Raw genomic sequence first — 21,876 nt, 5'->3', positions numbered from 1 at the left:
AAGGCTCAAAGCACGTATTTTTTTCAATAAGACCTTTCCCCCAACATTTAGTTAAGAGATGAGTGTTTTTTGCTCATTACTCACCTTCTGATTTATTTTCACTGATTCCTATAAATATTTCTCTCAAAAATTTAAAGGTGAGGGTCTGTCTTAGGGTGCCTACACCAAACACTGGATTGTCAAACTGAAAAAGAAAAATCTAAAAAAAAAAGAATGTCATTTTCATGTTCATGTCTTTTAATAGGTAAACGAGTTAAAATTGTATGTGTGTATTTGAGTGTATAAAATGTTAGCACTTATGTTAAAAATAAATTTTGTCTAAGTGACCCTGTGATATGAATATTGTAAAGGTGTACTGATATGGCTTTGGGGGTTTTATACTATTTTTGCACACGAAAAACTGAGTGCACCATTAGGAACTGAGCTTGGGGTCCTGATGTGGCTCTGGAAGACCCCAGGCCCTCCCTTCCGTTTGGAGCACCAAGCACTGTGGGAATCATTAGACTAGCCTGGCTCGCAGTCAGCACTCCATCAATATTTGTGAAATGGGATGCAGTCTTTTCCTGCCACGTGGCCCTAATCTTTGTTTCCTTCTCCCCCACCCTCCCCTTCGTCCTGCAGGTCTTTTCTCTGGAGTCCTGGGAGGCAGGTCATGGGCAGGACTGCCTCTGGCCTGCACCATGAAGTCTGAGCCTGCTTCCACTCTGCCCCCGGCCCTGCTCTGCCTGAACACTCAGCTTCCAGCTGCTCCCTTCCCCGCAGCCCCCTGCTGCTAGGAGGCAGACCTTCAGGACTGTTCCTTGTCCTGTTTCTACCTTTCACCTGACTCACCTCACTGCTCGCTTCTCCTCCATCACGGCCCCCCTGACCCCAGCCCTCTCCCCGGCCTCCCTGGCTGGGGTGTTTGGGGGTCCACCGGGAGGACGGCATTGTTGAAGGCTTCCACCCGCCGTGCACTTTCTCCTCCTTGAATCAAGGCCTCCGGATCCACATGGATAGCTGAGATCTTTTCTTGGAGAAAGACACTTTGCACCCTCACTTTCTCAACCTGACTGTCCTCCTCTACTGCTGCCCTGTCTTTCCCCTCTTCATTGAGTTTCTTGCTCGTGTGCCCACAGCACGTCTGCGGCTGTCTTGTTCACTTTCCTCCTTCCTCCCCCTCTTGATCTTTGTGCGTGTGCCTCCTTCCCCTTGTGTGTTCTCTGTCCCCCACCCATCTCCTCTTCCTCCCTCCCTTCTACTGCAAAGGGGGATTTTCCCCCGAGGGCTGTTCTCTGCCTGTCTGCCCCTCCGGGGCTTGATCCCGGCAGCCACGATGAGCTTCACCATGCACTCGGTTTTCTTCACCCTGAAGGTGAGCGTCCTGCTGGGGTCCCTGCTGGGGCTCTGCCTGGGCCTTGAGTTCATGGGCCTTCCTAACCAGTGGGCACGCTACCTCCGCTGGGATGCCAGCACGCGCAGTGACCTGAGCTTCCAGTTCAAGACCAATGTTTCCACGGGGCTGCTCCTCTACCTGGACGACGGCGGCGTTTGTGACTTCCTCTGCCTCTCCCTGGTGGATGGCCACGTGCAGCTCCGCTTCAGCATGGACTGTGCCGAGACCGCCGTGCTGTCCAACAAACAGGTGAACGACAGCAGTTGGCACTTCCTCATGGTGAGCCGTGACCGCCTGCGTACCGTGCTGGTGCTTGATGGTGAGGGCCAGTCTGGGGAGCTGCAGCCCCAGCGGCCCTACATGGATGTGGTCAGTGACTTGTTCCTCGGCGGAGTCCCCGCAGACATACGACCTTCTGCCCTGACCCTTGATGGAGTACAGGCCATGGCCGGCTTCAAGGGATTAATCCTGGATCTCAAGTATGGCAACTCAGAGCCTCAGCTTCTGGGGAGCCAGGGTGTCCTGTTGGATGCCGAGGGACCCTGTGGTGAGCGCCCCTGTGAAAATGGTGGGATCTGCTTCCTCCTGGATGGCCACCCCACCTGTGACTGTTCTACCACCGGCTATGGTGGCAAGCTCTGCTCAGAAGGTAAGGCCCTCTTCCCTATTCCTCTATCGCTAGAGGCCCACTTGGGTTGGGTAAGGACCAAGACCCCTGACGGAAACCAGCTCTATCATTGAAGTGCATCTTTAGCTGCATGTCAGATTATTGCGTCCCTTTCCCTGAGGAGGTGGTAGAAATCCTTTGCTTGCTCTCAGTGGAAAATCCATCAGAACTCAGCAGCAGAGAATCCTGACTACTCAACCATGGGCTCCTTACGCAAATATTTGGCTGTACTCAAAAAGCTAGATAGAGTAGACTACAGATGTGTGTCCCAGCTGAGTTCCTTCCACCGCAGTGCAGCTTAGCAGGATGAGCCCAAGGTGAGAAGTCAGACAGAAATGGGCAAAGTGGTTATCTCCGTCCCTCCTGATCCCTTGAGAATTGGGCCCTTGGGGATAGATGGGAAACTCCCCATCACTTCTTCCTTATCGTCCCTAACATAAGGAATGCCTGTGCAGAGAAAAATGCGGGGATGGACTGCAGGTCCACACTTGGCCCTGCTGTAAATCCAGCCCTGCAGCTGTGCCCCTCCTCCTGCAATCTTATGGAAGGTGTCTACCAGGTGGACAGGGCATCTGGGGATGGGACTTCTCGCCTCCTTGTTCCAGCACTAGGATTTTCCACCTGTGCTTCCTCTTTCCTGTCCTCTCCTCTCCTGGTGCGAGAAGGCACAGACAGGAGCACTGTCCAGCCAAGCCCCCAGGGGAGGTGGCAATACTCAGCCTGGCCTTGGAGAACCTCCCAAGTTCAACTACAACTTCCCAGGGGGAGGGAAGGAGGGATTTATGCCCAGAGACTTAGACTGCCCTCACCTTTTTCACCAAATTCTGACTATTTGGGATTAGGAGAAAAGTGGTCTAGACTTTACTGTAACAAATACTTAGATTCCAGATTCCTGGACTCACTGAAGGCCTAGGTTTCAATACCTGTTGAAGTGACAGAGTGACCATATGGGTGTGTGTGTTGGGAGGTTGGGATGAGGAAGACGCAAGGAAGTTACATCCCCTCCTATCCTTTTAGAGTTAAGCCCTCTGTTTGTTTAGAGATGTTTGTGTCACCGTCCCCTGCTGGTCTCTTCATGGATGTGGTGGAATGTGGCTCTCAGCCTTGGTAGCCCGTTAGGATCACCTGGGGGAATTAAAAGACTCTCAGGGCCTTCCCTGGTGGCGCAGTGGTTGAGGGTCCGCCTGCCGATGCAGGGGACACAGGTTCGTGCCCCAGTCCGGGAAGATCCCACATGCCGCGGAGCGGCTGGGCCCGTGAGCCATGGCCGCTGAGCCTGCGCATCCGGAGCCTGTGCTTCGCAATGGGAGAGGCCACAACAGTGAGAGGCCCACGTACCGCAAAAAAAAAAAAAAAAAAAGACTCTCAGGCCACACCCCAGACCAATTCAATCAGAATTTCTAGGGGGCGGTGTTCAAGCATTTGTATATTTTTAAAGCTCCCCAGGTGATTCCATTGTGCAGCTAAAGTTGGAAACCAACAGGTCAAGGGAAGTCAGGTAGGTGCAGCCAGGTGAGTGTCTTAGTGGTGACTCCCATGATCTCTTCGTTCAGGTGATGCCCCACTGCCTTGGGATTTGTAATTAAAAACAGTGTCTGCAGGTGTTCCTCAAACTTTCCCAGAACTTCCCAATCCCTAAAGCAGGTTGTGGTTGATACGAATTTTAGCAACTAGTAGGTATTACAAATTTTTTTAAAAAATAAAAACAAAGTTTATTTCACAGGTGATACATGCTGGATACTAGGACACTTTGGGGATCTTGTTGGGAGCCTCCTTGTAGGTCAAGTATGGGCTACCTCGAGTGCTTCTTGCCTCTTTTGGGCTGGACATCATACCTCCCTTCCTGTGGGTGGGCTGCAGGAGAGGGAGATGCAAGACATGCATCTCATCCTTTTTTGGCTTCTGTTTTTCCCCATTGAACCCACTGGAAGAAGGGTTGGGGAAGAGGGGTAGAGGCAACACCGACCCACAAAGCCACTTTGCGACTGTGGTTACTGAAGCACTTATCACAAGCAGGTCCCTCCTGGAGCTGACTGCAGTTCCAAAGCTTCTTGGCTTTGGAGAAAGTTCTGCCTGAAGATGCTGACATGATCACTTGTTTTCTCCTTCACCCAAAGGATCTGTTCTGTTCTCAGAATTTGCCTTGGAAGCCGGCATTCTTCCTTTCTAGGGACCAGGGTGTTTGCAAGTGTGTTGTTAACTTGCTGATTATCCCTGATTGCATTTTTTGTGTTTAAAAAGAACTCATTTCCTCTGGGCAGGTTTGGATCAGCACTTTTCTGCAGGAAGAATCTCTATGCTGTATATGTATACAATTTCTTCTCTCTCTCTCTTTTTTTTTACCCTTTGGTTCGGTTGTGTGTGTGTGTGTGTGTGTGTGTGTGTGTGTGTGTGTGTGTGTGAGGTCTCCAGAGGAATCTCTTCAGAGCAGATGATAGGCAGTCAATTTCTTAATAGCTAAATACAATATGTATATTTTAATAATAGTTCTTTCTGTAGGGTTCAGATCATCTCGTGGCTATGGACTGACACCTCTGTCTGTAGAAGGCAGACACACAGCATATTTCCTTATTCTCTTGATGCGTAATACAGTAAATAAACTCTGTAGTAACTAACACTTGGTTGGTTTGGAGCCGTGCAAAGTTTGAGGTGAGGATGGATGCTGGGACAGGTACCAGAATTTATTGTTGGTGACTTGAAGCCTGTTGATCCTGGTAATTGTCATTATGTCTAATCAAACACAAAAATGCATTTCAGGCTTTTAGAAAATACCCGTTCTCTCCACACACAGTTAAGTTTTAGAGTAAGCAGGGAAAACGCACCTGTAAAATATGAAGGGGAAAAAAATCACAGCTGCTAAGGGTCAAGCAGATCTGCATAAAACAAGATCAATAGCCTAAATAAACGCCTTCCCGTTTCCCTGAAGATAGTGTAAAGTGGGTAGTGAGGATGCGTCTGTTCCCTCCTCTCTCCCCCATTTTAAATTGCAAATGTCGCAGCACTGAAACCAGGGGACTTAGTCCCAGCAGCGGGTCCTGTGTACCAGGCATCTGATCGTCCCACTTTGCAGGATGGGCCGTGCCCTTGATTGTGTGAGGGCTTCATGCTTTAGCAGTTCAAGAGTAGCAAGGGCTGGGAAGGCTCCCGCAGCTTCCGATGGATGTGGTCGGGGCCTGTTGGAGGCGCTCTCTCGGTCCATTAGCTTCTAGCATGCTGGCAGTATCGGTGTTTGCTCGGCCCGTCTGGCTTTCCATGCCTCAGCGGCTCCAGAGTGTCTCCACGCTGCACCCCAGGAAGAACGCGCAGATGGGCCCGTCTCTTCTATTCGCTTTGGGCTATTTTGATCCCTCGTTGGGTATCTTTTCTCGGTAAGACCCGCAAGACACCGGAGATGGTTGCTGTGGGAGAGTTGGGTTTAGGGGCAAGAGCTGTGGACACAGTATCTTCTGCTTCCTGGGGCGAAAGGCTATTAGCTCTGGCTGCAGACTGAACTCCACACAGCCTGCTTGGGAAAACTTCATTCCAAGACTCCCAAACCAATTACTAGTCACAGTGAACATTCTGGCACATGATGGAGGGAGAAGGGGGTCCCAGATTTTTACTTCTAGGTGTGATATTTATCAATAAAACGTTTGGGTTCTCAACTTCAGATTTGTTCGAGTTGACTTTTAATCTTTTTAAACGACTTTAAAATTATGCGTATCTGGTTTGGAATATAGTCCAGCTGCAGTGGATCATATTCACCTGGCTTTTTCTGTGTAGTCCAGTCTGTCCTGTTTTGGGCATCCCTGAAGCTCCCTGGGCAATAAGGAGGTATCCCTAGTGCCCTCCAGAGAGCAGCCCCCTCATGGGTCATTGGGAGTTTGTCATTACCTTGAAATGAGTTTAAGCTTGATTGTTTATTTTTAAAGCATCCTTAGTTATGAATGTGCAATTTCTCAACAGTCTTACAGCCATGAAGAATTGATTCACGGCCAAGGTGTATACATTTCAGTCCCAGATTCTCTAAAGAGTTCACTTAGCATGAAGTCAGCCTGTTGCAGGTGGGGTGGAGCCAAGGAAGGATGGGAAAGCTTTCCCAGGTTGATCTCTACTCTCACATCTTAATACACGGGTCTGCCTATGTCACATATCATTTGTATGTCCATGTTTTTAGGTTAATTCAGTGAAGAGACATGAGGTCCTCTTCAGCTGGCAAAAAAAGAAAAAGTTGGTTCATTGTCTGCTATCTTTTCCTGCTGACTTGGGCAGGTGCCCAGACCAGAAAGCTGCTTGCTTTGAGTCTCAGCTGTTAAGTTTTCAGGTGTTGGGATCCTACAGTGAAGTACGGTTGTGGGTGTGGGTGATAATGGCCAGTCTTATTACAAGCACGCGGTTGTGTGGTACCCACTAGCCTCCCATCCCCCATCCCTCCTGCTGTCTGAAGCTGACATCCTACTCAGGTTGGTTTGACTGATGGCTCAACACACGACTGCATAGCCTTGGTATGCCTTCCTGAAAGTGAATTTCAATTCGTTTTCTTTTTACTGAGAATCTTGCCTCTCTTCCCCCATTTCTCAAAGCCAGAACTAGGACAGAAAGGTGTTCCAAGAGAAGGTGCTTGCCCCGGAGGCTTTACCAAGAGCCAAAGACATTGATGCTATAGTTGAGGTATGGATGATTGCCCCAGCTGGATCCTCCTGTTTGGGGCACTTGCGTAAAAAATACAGTCATTTCCCCACCGCCTCCCCCTCGCACCTCCTGCCGGAATACGAACGTGGCTTTGTTCCTAATCTAAGTCAACCCTGAATGGCCTAGGAGGGGGCAGGCAGTAGTAAGTAATCAGGAGTAAAGGCTAGCTCCTTTCAGAATCCTTCCCCCTGGTGCGGAGAGACAGAAGCACAGAAGCAGGGAGGACTGCTGCTTCTGAGACTTGATTTCCCACCTGGTATTCGGGCTTTAGGACCAGCCCAGCTCTCCACCGGCCCAGCCAGCCAGCCAGCCAGCAGGGGCTGTCGCTAAACGAGCCTGAATAGGGGTCTGATTGCTCCTTTCTCCTCCTCTCTTTCTGATTACCCAGTGAGATTTCCTGGGTATGCTGTATGCTAAATGGCAGAGCAGCCGCCTGCCACTTGCTCCAATTATCCCTCTTTTAACTGCGAGGGAAGAGCAATTTTTTTACTGCCCCCCCTCCCCCTCCACAATAGCATCTCTGCCTCCTTTAAAGAAATAAGACCCTTCTTCCTAGTCCCCCCTTCAGTGGGGTGAGGGCAGCCTTCTCCCTTCGCATAGCCTGCACACCAGCTGCTGGCTGCAAAGTAGGTGGGCCTTGTGTAATGCTTTGGTCCATATTCAGCCGCGTTGAGGGTCGGGCAGGCATTCTGCCAGAACCCTTCCAGTAGCAGTGAACTTGCATTTGCATTTGGTAATGAGACACCACAGGCCCAGCGCTGGGGGGCTAATCATCTAATCATCGAGTCCCCTATCTCTCTTTGCAGGCTGTCCGGGAGAGGTTTCCAGTTCCTGGAGCAGCTGCCCTCAGCTAGGTATTCTTCCTCCATCACAGGGCAGAAGAGGTGGGGTGTGGGCTGTGCTTGGGGGATGGAACTAACGTGCCCTCCCCCATGATGACTCCTATTGCCCTGGAGTCACTGGCTCTGCTGTGAGTCTAGAACAGTGAGGCCCCAGAGGTGGAACTGGAGTGAGAGAGGTTTTGGGGCAGGGCTCTGAAGGTCAGGTACCCTTCTTAGACAAAAATAATAATGCTGTTATTATTGCTATGATTGAGTACCACCATGTGCCTGACATCCGAGGTGCATTGTCTCATCTAATCCTCACAGCGCTTCTATGCAGTTGATATCATTAACTAGCCCTATTTTACAGATGAGGAAACTGAGGAGCAGAGAAATTGAAAACTTGAACAAGGTTTGGTGGTTAAGAACATGGCTTCTGGAGTGAAAAAGATCTGGACTTAAATCTAGGCTTGTCCACTTACACGTTGTCTGTCTTTGGAGAAGGTTCTGGAAGCTTCATCCTTATCAGTAATAATAACAACAACGATAATAATAATAATAGCATCTAACAGTAATAATAACAACAATAATAATAGCAGCTAAGAGTCATAGGGGCACTCACTCCATGACTTCTCAGTATTAGCCCTTGTAACACTCAGAACCACTCTTGACACGCTGTCATTATTCTAATTTTGTAGATAAGGAAGCTGAGGGACAAAGGGTAAGTAATTCCCCCAAGGTCACACAGCTCAGAAGAGGCAGGGCTGGAGTTTGTATCTAAATAGTCTGGCTTTAGAGTCCACACTCTTAACCACTGTGCTATCCTGCCTTGCAGCAAAGCAGGGATAACAAGAAGTCATACGTTAGGGAGTTGTTGAGAGCATGAAATGAGATCAGACATATAAAATTATCAGTATAGTCTCTGGGAGAGAATGAGTCCTGACTCTGGGCTGTTAGCCGCCTGGTGGGTGTAAGAACGAATTATGTGTCGATTTGGTTTCATGGAAACCCGTTGAGCTACCCCCACCTCTGCCATTTTCCTTCATCCCAGTTTGAGAAGTGGCAGAGAGAAAAGGAGGGGAATTTCAGGAAAGTATAGAATCCAGTCCCATCACCATTTTGCCCCTGCCTAAGAGCATGGGTCGCTGACAATGGTGGTGCCCTTTGGACTGTATTCAGAACTCTTTGCCTGCAAATGGGATGTTCTGGTCCCCACGGCATCCCGAAGAGGTAGGTAGGACAGGCCTTACCATCCCACTGAATAAGTGAGGAGCCCCAGACGCAAGGTGCCGTGGGACTTGTGGGTAGACAGCATGAGGGCAAGCTTGGACGCTGCCTATTTGGCAGGTGGCTCTGGGGACCTGAGAGCCCAGATCCTCAACACAGCATTTTACTTCTGCTTCTAGGCTCCCTTCATGAACATAAATGGCCTGTGTCTCCATCGTGAAATGGAGCAGTCATTGCCTCCCTGGTTGCTGATGAGAAGCAAAATGTCAGACTCCTGGTGCAGGAGGCTATCAGCTTGGTCAGTCCCAGGAGAGAGAAAGAGAGGATGTGAGAGAATGAGAGAGAATGAATGAATGAGTATGCAACTCCCACCCTCAAGACCCTGGTTTGAAATGAAGTGCTCAAGAATGGACCTGTGGGTCCCGAGGGAGTTGGAGCACGGCTTCCCTACACTGGAGCATCGCTGGACAGCACGACCTCTTCAGACTTACCTTTAGTTTCCCAGGTACCAGGAAGTGTCCAGCAGCCCACCCAGGGCTGGTGGTAAAAGGTGGAGCTCCTGGATTAACCTTTCACACTTCTTGCTCTCCTGCTGACTCTCTTCCCAGATAACAAAACCAAACTCCCTTTCTCTCTGTTTATTCTTCTCTTCTCTTTTGTGTGTGTGGGAGGGAGATTATTACAGAGGTGGATTTGCCACAAAACTAAACCTTTCATATACCTTCACTTGCATGGGTCCCTTCAAGGCCCCATGCCTAATACTGTATTGGTGATCTTTTTCTTAAGGAATGCCCAGTATCATAAGCTTCTCGTCCCCACCTCTGTGGATCTGCCTCTGTTGCTGCCCAGTGACAGCAATGTTGCTCTGGGTGTATGAGTGGTTCCCCAGTGACCGATGACCCTTCATCACAGACGCATTTCCCCTCACTTCATAACCAACAGGGCAGGAAGAGCCATGGAGAGGGAGTGTGGGAGGATGAAGGCATGTAGGAATGTTGTTTGGGGAGCTGTGGTGGGAGCGGGGGACATGTAGGGTATACAGTGGGTAACGAGGGTGTGTTTAGAAATGTTTGCTGTAGATTTAGAGGAACCAGTTGGTGTTTAAACAGAGGGAGCATCCTGGTCCCTCCTGAGGTTTCCCAGCTGAAGTCGGGATGCTTGGTTTGCCGTGGCTCACTGAGGGGCTGTGTTACAGGTGACAGGCTGTGGATGACAGAGGAGAGGGACAAAGCCTGGCTCTACAGGCCTGTCTCCGTGATCTGTGTGGGAACTGACAGTGCCACTGGGTTGTCATTACAGCTGTTGTTCTCCAAAAACTGATGTCTTTGGGTGACCTATTTAAAAGCAATATGGGGGCTTCCCTGGTGGCGCAGTGGTTAAGAATCTGCCTGCCAATGCAGGGGACACGGGTTCGAGCCCTAGTCTGGGAAGATCCCACATGCCACAGAGCAGCTAAGCCTGTGCGCCACAGCTACTGAGCCTGCACTCTAGAGCCCGTGTGCCACAGCTACTGAGCCCGTGCACCTAGAGCCCGTGCTCCACAACAAGAGAAGCCACCGCAATGAGAAGCCTGCGCGCCGCAACGAAGAGTAGCCCCCGCTCGCCTCAACTAGAGAAAGCCCGCGTGTAGCAACAAAGACCTAACGCGGCCAAAAATAATTAATTAATTGAAAATAAAATGAAAGCAATATGGGGCCCCTTTAAATGTGTCATCATCTATATCTGCTCTCAAACCTCCACTGCTCTCCACAATATTCCTACATAATGTATTTTATAAAGTTAAAAAAAAATTTTTTTTTAATATCCAGGAACCAGTACCAGTAGCTTTTCAAAACAAATTGATCTCATAGTCATCCAGCCAAACTACCCAGCTCCACTCTGTGATAAAACTTACTTTGCATGTGGGCCTAAAAATTGTGAAAGCTCTCAGCTTTTCAAGGAGGAAATGCAGCTCTCTGGAAGGGTGTGCAAGGTCCCAAAGAGGGTGGGGATGAAAGAAAGGCGGGGACACAAGCTGTAGGCAACAGGAACTCCCGGTTTAAGCTGTGAAATGCATTTAAGATCCTTTCGGTTTTACCAAGGCTCTTATTTAATTTCGGTATCTTTGCACCTAAGAAGACGGCTCTGGGGAGATTTTCCTTCAAGTTTCTCCATGAGACTCTATGCATCCAAGCCTTTTCTGACATTTTGGCCTCTCGCCTGTGGATTTGGTTCTCCTGAAGTGGTCCTGTTTGCTGGTGCAAAGCCTTTGGGGGCCAGGGTCTGGATAGTCCCATGGTTGTTGGCAGTGTTAGGGCTGGTGTCTCCACTCTGGCAGGCAGGGCGTTCCAGGCAATTCTATAACCTCTCCTCCAGGTATGACTGGAATAGAAAAAGTACAGCGAGAGAGTGTACAGCTTGTATACTCAGTATGTTGCTTTCAAATAAAAATGAGTACCCCATTGCAAGGAGGGATGAGAAGGCTGAAATCACTTCTCTGTGATTCAAACAGTGGGAAAGGGCTCACCAAACACTCACGGTCTCTTCGTTCCTCCTCATTCTCTCAGCCTTCTTTCCTCTCCAGAAGGGGTCCTGTCTCACATAGTTAGCCTTGGAGGGCTGAGGGAATGAGGAAGAGTGGGCCTGAGGGTGTTAAGCCTCTCACCCTTTGGATTCTGAAAGACTAATGATCATTCCCTAGCATATTTGTTTGATTTAGGTCAGGAAAGACAAGGCTGGAGTTTAGGCTGAGGCAATGTGCTGTGAGTCCTTCTTTTAAGGAGACACACTGAAATGCGGGGGGACTCTGATGCTGTGGGAGAAATCCTCTGTGAGGGATGAAGCACAGATCCTGTGACCTATGTAGAGGACAGTAAGACATTTATATCACCTTCTAGCCATTGCTTTGCTTGTGTAATGCACTGAAAACCAAGGTGCATGTTAAGAATCATGGGATAGGGCTTCCCTGGTGGCGCAGTGGTTGAGAGTCCGCCTGCCGATGCAGGGGACATGGGTTCGTGCCCTGGTCCGGGAGGATCCCACATGCTGCCGAGTGGCTGGGCCCGTGAGCCGTGGCCGCTGAGCCTGCACGTCCGGAGCCTGTGCTCCGCAGTGGGAGAGGCCACAACAGTGAGAGGCCCGCGTACCGCAAAAAAAAAAAAAAAAAAAATCATGGGATAATATGTTTGGAGGGGTCTTTTTTAAAAAATTGAGGCATAATTGACATATTAGTTTCAGGTGTATAGCATAATATACAAATTCGATATTTGTATATATTGCAAAATGGTCACCACATAAGGCTAGTTAATATCCACCACCATACATGGTTACAGAATTTTTTTTCTTGTGATGAGAACTTTTAAGATCAGTTCTCTTAGCAACTTTTAAACATGCAATACAGTATTATCAGTAATATAGTCACCATGCTGTACGTTACCAGAGGGGACTTTAAAGGTCATTGTGTCTATTCTAACTATTCATTTCCTATCCTCTTCTCCACTGTATGACATCTCTGCCCCACCCCCCACCCCCCAAAAATCCCCTAGTCAACTGCAATGGCAGGGGCTTGGTACTTTTCAAGGCATCCTGATGTATCTCTGATTATACTGAGCATCAGGGAGCCCTTCCTACATGAGGCCAAGGTCTGCTTCTCAGACACTTCCTCACTGGTCCTCATTCTAATTAAAGCAGTCTGACCTTTGCCATGGGCCATGTGGGTGAGGGGGTTGGGTAGGTCATAACATTTCTGGATGATGCTTTGTAGGAATGAACCCTTGTGCAAAGTAAAATTCATAAGGGATTCTCTAATATAGCACTAACAGTATACACACCACTGAGTTATTTAGAATTGACTGCTTCTGATTAATCTTAAACAACATGGGAGGGATTGATGTGGGAAGAGATTCTGATGTAAGCAGGTGATTCATGCTCCAGTCATTTTGTTCCTAGGGAGCTTCACTCTGAAAGATTCATGGTTAGCCCCATCTCTCTGGTTCTATTATCTGTGCCTCATTTCATCCCCCTAAGATGTCCCATCTTCCTCCATATCCAGCCAGCTTTTCAGCATCTCTGAATTTCCAAGGTGCCCCCTGGAAACCTCTAATGGCAATAAGCAATAAGATGAGAAGTTCTAGAATGCTATGGAGTAGAGGAAAATGGAATTGAATTGGACTTGCTTTACAAATCCATCGTGGCAGCCAGGGTCAGACACCCCAACAGACATCAAGATTTTGCTAAAAAGCCTAGTATGATGCTTTAAAAAAAAGATAAGGGTATGAAATGAAGAAGTATTGAGTAGCTATTCCTGGCAACTGGCCTTGGAAGCATATGCCCTATTCAGAAATGCTTCCTACTCTGCCAGGTTGCCTTGGGTATCCCATGTTTTTGGCACTGTTGAGAAGAAGTCTCCCAGGGAGAGGATTAGGCAGGGCTAGAAGATGTTGCTCCCACATTGGCATGGACTGGAAACCTGCCAAGCAAATGCCCTCCTGCACCCTAAAAGGGATGAAGCTATTCTTGGCTCTCAGCCACCTTCCCATTGACAGTCATTTTACTGACACTGCAGCAAAGAAAGGAGAATTTGTCTCATAATTCATGGTTTAAAATAGTTTACTTTTAAGAGCAAAGCCCACAGCCATCCTTTTGAGTCCAAGCATTAAAATATACTCAGAGTCACCGACTTCTGTGCAGTCCCGTTGTCCAGCCAGGTTCTATGTACTGCATTCCTGTGCAGGGAAATGGGCATGACCATCTCACATAGTCATGTGGTAATTGCCACGTGGGAAGATGATTGGGTTTTAGTTGCCATGGGAACTTTGTTGTTTGCTCATCCTGATGTTGTTTTCAGCCTTGTATTAATTTGGATTGGAGCTATTTTTTCCTTGTGTAGAATATATAACCAGTGGGCTACGTTTTGATGTGTCTCATGGCTCCCTTTGGCTTTCACAACCTTAATGCAAGTTGCAGTAGCTCAGCTGGGTTTCCTGATTCCTTCTGCAGGAGTGTATGCGAGGAGGAACTCTCTTTGAGACCTGTAAGACATGAAACCATGGGAAGACTCTGTTTCCCTTTGTTAATGAATGTTCCAGGCTTGTATGCTAAATGGCATGTCTCTGGTATCTGACAGAAAGCAGGTGCTCAATAAATGTTTGTTGCCTTAATAAAGCACACTCCGTGTGGATGTGTATGCATGCATTTCATGTTTTGTATGCGTGTCTGTGCGTGTGGTCTCTAACGTGTGATGGATGGATGCAGGTTCCCATCAAGAATGTGAGCTCAATAATGTCTGTTTAATACATTGATTACAGCTATGACTTGGACCACAGTAGCATGGGCCACCACTGGAAATACCTTCTTTTAATAGGAAAAGTGACGTGTTTGGTGTGGGGCAGTTTTCACAGAATCTGTGTCAAACACATGTACATTCCACTTGGCTTGATCTAGTTGAAGATGAACTAGCAAGACTTTTTTGTGTTTGTTTATGAGCCAGTGGTTTCCTGTAACAATCATAGACCGCAGCCAGCCTGGGACCATGTAAATGCTAGTGGAATGGCTGTTTGAGGCAAGCACGTTGTTGTCACTGGAGATGGAGAGGCCCCATTAGCTTGTGTGGATTCCCTGGAGAAGAGGAGGCTCACTGGGGACAAGATAATTGTCCTCGGATATTGGAAGAGCTGCCATGTAGAGGAGGGAGTGGATATCAGACTCGAGGGTTGAAGGGATCAGAGCTACAGAGGAGGATTTCTGATGCTTAGAGCTGTTGGGCCATTGAATGCACAGCTTTGCCAAGTCCTATTGCTGGGAGGGGTGCAGTAGGTGCTGGAGTGACACCTGTCAGAAATGTGTGCTGGTGTGTACGTGCCTTCAAACCAGGGACTCCATGGTTCTGGGGGTCTCAGCAGCCAGGCCTACCCTTATGTTTGATCACGTACGTCCTCTGCAGTTCAGGGATGTGGAAAGATTATTCTCCAGATCAGTGGCCTTCAAAAAGGGGCACATGCAAAGACCACTTCGTGGGATATAGGAAGGAAACAATTAAAATGTATAGTTAACTTATATGCAAATTATTTATAAATAAATATACATCTCTCAGGAGAACATGGTAACATTATTTTTCCTAATGGGGAGTTGGTTCAGAAAGCTTTGGAGGTCACAGATCAACACTCAAATCTACATTTATCTCTAATTGGTTATAGTCACTCGACCCCCAGGCTCGCAGGTTTCAGGTGGAGGCTGTTGCCCAAAGTGTTCTGGATGCCAGTGGGATGTGTGTTGGGCTCCTCTGCTCTGTCTTCAGCTCTGTGTGTGGTGGTCTTGGTTGACCTGGCCAGGTGGCTTTGGAGGGTCCCACGGGAAGTTAGTCCAGTCACACCTTCCTCTTTCAGAGGCCTCACTGTTTGGAATTATTGATAATATCTACTATCTCAGTGCTTTTTTCAGCGTAAAAAAATCATAGTGTTTGCTGGGGCAACTTTGGATTGTGTAAGAGAACAAAGTCTTTGAAGTATGTTCAAGCATTTGCAAAGCAGTCCTTGATGTATAATCATCTATTTGTTGAAATAGACCATCTGTTTACTGGTATAAGTGCATTTTCTGACATTCACTGAGTGAGTGCCTGTCGTCTACCCTTGAGGATCTTATGGACTAGTTGGGAAGGCTGTCAGGCAAAGAGGTGTTGTACACATTAGAGTCGCTAAAATACCAGGTGGAATGTTTGTGGAGTAGCTCAAAAGGGGATGTTCCACCTGCTTGGGGTATGAGAGTGTGTGCTTAGGCTGGGAGCCAGTGGTTGGAGGACATCTTACAGTGGAAAATCTTAGGCTGGACTTGGAAGATTTAACTAGCAGACTGGGAGGAAAGGGCCCTCAGGGAAGCCCTATGAAGCAGCAGGCTACTCTTGCCAGTAGTTTGCAGTAGTTAATGTGGCTGGATTAAAGGGCTGAGGCCCATGGAAGAGGAATATGAAGAGTGCTTAGGTAGCGCCGGTCTTAAATGTTTGTAAGGACTTGACCGTAAGATTTGGATTTTAGAAAGATGGCTCTGGGGCGGTTTGCATGAGGGATTGATTGGCAACTGGAAGGCAGAAAGCAGGGGGGCCAGGTAGAGGCTACTGTGTGGTTTTGGTGAGAGAAGAGGCAGTACTGGGGGAGTAGTGATGGAAGAAGGGCCAACTGCAGAGATGTTAAGAAGAGGCACTTAATATTGGAAAGCAATGACCTTTAGTGGGTTTGGACTCAGGCTACCTGGCTCTGACACATACTAGTTGTGTAAACTTGGGCAAAGGACTTCACTTCTCTGTGTTTCAACTTAAATATTTGTGAAATAGATGTAATAATAGTGTCCACCATTTCAGATTGCTTTCAGGCTTCAGTGAGATATCAGACATAGAGTACTTAGAACAATGCTTGGCACACAGTAAGCATTCCGTGAATGTTAGCCATTATTACTAATTATTATTAACGATGATGCTGATGATTGAAAAGGGGAAAGAGGAACTTTGATCATATGCTCTTTTGGTTGTGGGTATAGCTAGGAAAGTCAGTGGGAGGAGCAGATTTGGGGTGAAGGTGGGAGAGGGGTAATAATACATTTTGGTTTGTCCATATCCCTCCCACGTTCTCTTCAGAACCTGTAGGATACCTGCAGGGAGATGTTCAGAGGCAGGTGGGGGCAATGGTTGTGCGAGGGAGGAGGATGGGGCTGGGCAGATGTCAGGGTTGTTGTTGTAGGGGTGAGGGAAGGCTGGCACAGGAATGAGGTTGTCCAGGCAAGGAGTCTAACCGAGAGGAGAAGGAAGCTAAACTCAGAACCTTCCAGAACCTTAATATTTAGGATAGTAGAGGAAAAGGAATCCACAAGATAGATTAAAACAGATTACCAGAGATACAGAAGGAAACTAGGAACAAAAAGAAGTTCCTTAAAATTCTTTACCGGGCAATGAATGAAAAAATATACCTTCTCAACCTGGTTGAAGTTGGGGCATGCATTTGAATATAATAAAACAGCATCGAAAGATTACGTAATTTAGTTTTAAAAACTACTCACTTTGGTCTTTCTTCTGCCTTCAATTTAGTGAGATCTGTCCATTTGAGAAAATTTCTGCTAATGGAAATTTAAGTCTCATATAGAGATGATGAACCTGAGGGTTTTGGATGTTCTGCTCATGGACATGATAGAATTTCTGGCTCCTAGAATGTTAGAATCTCATGGGAATCAAGAGCTCAAAGATCTGAAAGAAACAAACCCAGAAGAGTGATGTGATTTGCCCAAGATCAGCCAGCTGGTGTTCTGATTTGTACTTCGTGTTTCTTTGGGACCATGTGAGCTCAACATAAAATGCGTTAGCTACATTTTTCTTGGAATTGGGCATATTGAACTCTCAGGATACCAGCGGTGACACACAGCTCAAAGCCACACACCTTCTCCTGGGCTTGGGGAAGAGATTCCTCTCACTCTGGCTCCTGTGAGCTGAAAGAGCAAGATCCCCTAAACTGGAGGTGCTGGAAGCCCCTGGCTCAACAGCCAGTGATCTAAGTACTGGTAATTAACTCACTGTGGTTTCTCTACCTCTGCCCAGGGTGGGGCGCTTGGAAAGGAAGCAAAATACTTTCTTAAGGAAATCAAGGCTCGGTTCTGGTTGCCTGCTTGCTGCCTCCCTCCCATCTCCGACTCTCTGGGCCCCGGGGTGGGGATCGTGTGTGTGTCCATGCTCCAAATGCTCGCTGTGCATCATGGTTTTCCAGGAATTTCAGGACACAGGAATTTTCGCCCAGCTGTGTTGTGTATTGCTGTTCAGCAATCTGAAGTTGCTTATCCAGCGTAAGTCAGGATGGGGAGCCTAGGGAGGAGGGGGAACGCCTCCTAACATTTTTCAGAGCAGAAGAAATTGAGGTGTTAGGGGCCCAGCTGGCGTGTGATGAGAACCAAGAAATGGAGCATACGTGAGCATGCATGCTCACATGAAATCTCTTACAGAAACCCAGGGATGTTATTCGAAAGTACCTCTCCCACCCCCTACAACATGACACACTGACTGAGGGCCCACTGTGTGTCAGGAGAAGCATTGGGGGTAGAGTGATGGACAAGACAGTCATGCCTTCATGCTGCTTAATTAGCCAAAAGCAATAATCAAGTGATGGATGCTTTGAAAGGAGAAGGATAACATAACCGTGGTCTCTGTGCGTTCAGGAGTCCCTCTTCACGCCTGGCAGAGCAAAGACTCTGTGAAGGTCAGGGGTGTGATTAAGACGCTCCAAGGAATTACAGGAGGTCCAGGGCTTTTTCTGGACCCAGTGCTCAGGCCGGCTCTCCTAGCCTGAGTCTCCCGGCCGAGGATCACAGGTGAAGTCCGTGGATTTAGGGCTGAGTTTAGCTTTATGCCCAGTTCTAGTCATTCTCACTGAGTATGGCCTCAGTGATGCCATTGTAGTATCATGGAGAGCCTATGATTTATCAGCTGTCTATCTGATTGACTAAATTTAATAACAATGGTGATGATGAACTAATTCTCATGAAGTGCTTCCTATGTGCCAGGCACTGAGCTAAGTGCTTTCAAATGTGACTTCCTTTGATGTTCCCAGTCACTCTCACCAGGGAGGTTCTATTGTTTTTCTGGTTTTCTAAACCAGGGAACAAGGTTGAAAAGAGAAAGCAATCTATCTGCCTAAGGCATGAGTCTGGGCAGTTGGATGATCTGGACTTTGAGTTCTTATCGCCTCACTCTGTCCCCTCTTCAGTCTGGCACTGAACGGTGGCTTCTGTGGCCATTGAAGACCCAATTCCATGCTCTGCTGGAGCAACTGGGGTGCCTCTAGCATGCAGGGGCACCGCCTTTCTTCTCTTCACTAACCTGTCTTCTGACTTCTCCCTCTCCTGCACATGACTGACTTTGATCCCAAATCAGGCACATGTTGCCAAGAGGGACATAAAAACTGTCCTGGAATTCCCCCTCCCACCTCTCCCCGAGCCTTTCTCCTTGGTGTCTTATTTCATCCCATGGGCTGTAAATGAACCATGAAGTACTGGAACTGGAATCCCACATTTTCTCAGTCTTTTATAACCCACGGTCTCCAAGTCATTTTGTTGTTGTTGTTAGCATAGTCCCACTACCCAAGAGGCCTTGGTCAAGCTTTGGTGGAAATCTTTGCTTGTATTAAGTTGTAAAATGAATATTGTTACGATTTGCATATCCAACCCCAGCACATATATTTTTATCACCCTCCCCCATCTTGAACATCACAATCCAACCTTCTTCTTTCATGAAACTGTGACTTAAAGAAGCAAGGTAACTTACAATAGGCCACTCAGCTAGCAAGTGGCCAGGGGACTGGGGCTAGGGCCCAGGAGTCCTCACTCTCATTCTGACGTCCATTCCCCTACATCACGCTGAGAAAAGAGACTCGATTGATTCAGAAGAACATTGATTGCCAAGCACAATCCATGGTGGTCAAAACAGCTGTGCCGCCTGTCTTCATGGGGCTTACAAATTAGAGCTATGGAAAACGTAAACCAATAAATGTATAATTGCAGTGGTGATGAGTGCTGCAGATGGAAAGAGCAGGGTGAGGGGAGATCTAATGAGAAAAGGGGTGTCACTCCTCTGAGGAGCGACATCTAAAGATGAGGAACAGAGAGAAAGCAATGGAGAGGGGCTGCATACGTGCATTGTCACCTGTTCAGTTTAAGGACAAGGTTGATCAGTCTAATATTCGCGGCAGGAACTGTCTTTTACTTTTATGTATTTATTTGGGATATGGTTGATGGGTAATACAGATGGACGGGTGGATGGATAAAGAACTGTCTGGGGGGGCTTCCCTGGTGGCTCAGTGGTGGGGAGTCCGCCTGCTGATGCAGCGGACACACGGGTTCGTGCCCCGGTCCGGGAGGATCCCGCATGCCGTGGAGCGGCTGGGCCCGTGAGCCGTGGCCGCTGAGCCTGCGCGTCCGGAGCCTGTGCTCCGCAACGGGAGAGGCCACAACAGTGAGAGGCCCGCGTACCGCAAAAAAAAAAAAAAAAAAAAAAAAAAAGAACTGTAAGAACCGTCTGGGGCTGGGGAGGGAAGCCTTCAGTGTGACAGCAGCAGGAGTGCAAATCTTGTCTGCTAAGTGAGCATAAACCTGACATCTCCACCCAGAGTGCAGAATCCTACCAGGGAGGATTTGGGAATAGAATCTCTCTCTAAAGGAAGCTCTGTGTGGAGAAGGTGAAGATGAAAGGCTGCTGGAACAAGAAAGCCACAGTCAGTGTCATTTGCCGCCAACCTAGAGAGACTTGTTCCTCTAAGAGCCATATAGCGTGAGTCCCACCCACAGCCCAGAGATCAGCTCATGCATTTCCAATAGCTGCCCTTTCCTCCTGGCACTTACATTCTTGCTCCCTGCCCTCCCAGGTCCTCCCTCTTGCCACATGTGTTTTCTTGGTAGGTGAAGAGGTAGAGGGGGTTGCCCTGATCAATCCACACTTTTTAGCTCTTGTTACCAGGGGCATTTATTTATTATTTATTTTTAACATCTTTATTGGAGTATAATTGCTTTACAATGGTGTGTTAGTTTCTGCTCTATAACAAAGTGAATCAGCTATACATAGACATACATCCCCATATCTCCTCCCTCCTGCATCCCCCTCCCACCCTCCCTGTCCCACCCCTCTAGGTGGTCACAAAGCACCGAGCTGATCTCCCCGTGCCATGCAGCTGCTTCCCGTTAGCCATCCATTTTACATTTGGTGGTGTATATACGTCCATGCCACTCTCTCACTTTGTCCGTTTACCCTTCCCCGTCCCCGTGTCCTCAAGTCCATTCTCTACGTCTGCATCTTTATACCTGTCCTGCCCCTAGGTTTTTCAGAGCCATTTTTTTTTTTTTTTGCAGTACGAGGGCCTCTCACTGTTGTGGCCTCTCCTGTTGCGGAGCACAGGCTCCGGACGCGCAGGCTCAGTGGCCATGGCTCACGGGCCCAGCCGCTCCGCGGCATGTGGGATCCTCCCGGACCGGGGAACGAACCCGCGTCCCCTGCATCGGCAGGCGGACTCTCAACCACTGCGCCACCAGGGAAGCCCCATGACTCTTTTTGAATTATGGTGTTCTCAGGGTATATGCCCAGTAGTGGGATTGCTGGGTCATATGGGAGTTCTATTTTTAGTTTTTTAAGGAACCTCCATACTGTTCTCCATAGTGGCTGTATCAATTTACATTCCCACCAGCAGTGCAAGAGGGTTCCCTTTTCACCACACCCTCTCCAGCATTTATTGTTTCTAGATTTTTTGATGATGGCCATTCTGACTGGTGTGAGATGATATCTCATTGCAGTTTTGATTTTCATTTCTCTAATGATTAGTGGTGTTGAGCATCCTTTCATGTGTTTGTTGGCAATCTGTATATCTTCTTTGGAGAAATGTCTATTTAGGTCTTCTGCCCATTTTTGGATTGGGTTGTTTGTTTTTTTGTTATTGAGCTGCATGAGCTGCTTGTAAATTTTGGAGATTAATCCTTTGTCAGTTGCTTCATTTGCAAATATTTTCTCCCATTCTGAGGGTTGTCTATTCGTCTTGTTTATGGTTTCCTTTGCTGTGCAAAAGCTTTGAAGTTTCATTAGGTCCCATTTGTTTATTTTTGTTTTTATTTCCATTTCTCTAGGAGGTGGGTCAAAAAGGATCTTGCTGTGATTTATGTCATAAAGTGTTCTGCCTATGTTTTCCTCTAAGAGTTTTATAGTGTACCAGGCGCATTTATATTCCAGAACATTAAAGAATTTTCAGCTTGGAGTAGTAGGGGTATAATCTGAGGCTGGGAATCAGCTTGATCCTAAATGGCTTCTGCTTCCTGGGTTTTAGGCTAACATTTATTGAACACTTACTAGTGTTTTAGGCTCTGTGTGAGTAGCTTTATCTTTTGTTACCATTTTACAAATGAGAAGGCTGAACTGCAGAGAGACTACCCATCTGCCCTCTGCCCAGTGGTACAAAAGACACTCAAAAGAACTAGAATGAAATTGTATAATTCTTCAGGAGAACGAGAAAAATAAACATAATGTAGAAGTTTATTGTAAAGACACATTCAGTTTTTTTAAAAATTTTGAAATTAATGCCCTTTTATTTTTGGGGTGTTAAAATGCCTTTTTAAGAAACTATAGTAATACA

The 21,876-nt window shown here is 47.6% G+C and overlaps 1 protein-coding gene across 4 annotated transcripts in view; it reads left to right on the top strand.

Moving 5' to 3' along the window:
• The first annotated feature begins 1,315 nt into the window (after window positions 1-1,315).
• NRXN3 (neurexin 3) overlaps window positions 1,316-21,876 on the top strand; it is a 1,617,293-nt gene continuing 1,596,732 nt past the window's right edge. For all 4 annotated transcript variants that reach the window (XM_060166202.1, XM_060166193.1, XM_060166220.1 and 1 more), the window contains exon 1: window positions 1,316-2,024. In XM_060166202.1, coding sequence (XP_060022185.1) covers window positions 1,316-2,024 — 709 coding nt within the window. The remainder of the gene's footprint in view (window positions 2,025-21,876) is intronic.

The sequence above is a fragment of the Lagenorhynchus albirostris genome, chromosome 1 (assembly GCF_949774975.1).
Source record: "Lagenorhynchus albirostris chromosome 1, mLagAlb1.1, whole genome shotgun sequence".
NCBI classification, from domain to species: Eukaryota; Metazoa; Chordata; class Mammalia; order Artiodactyla; family Delphinidae; genus Lagenorhynchus; species Lagenorhynchus albirostris.
Note: the sequence above shows the minus strand (reverse complement) of the source record. Positions and strands in the feature narration are given on the sequence as shown.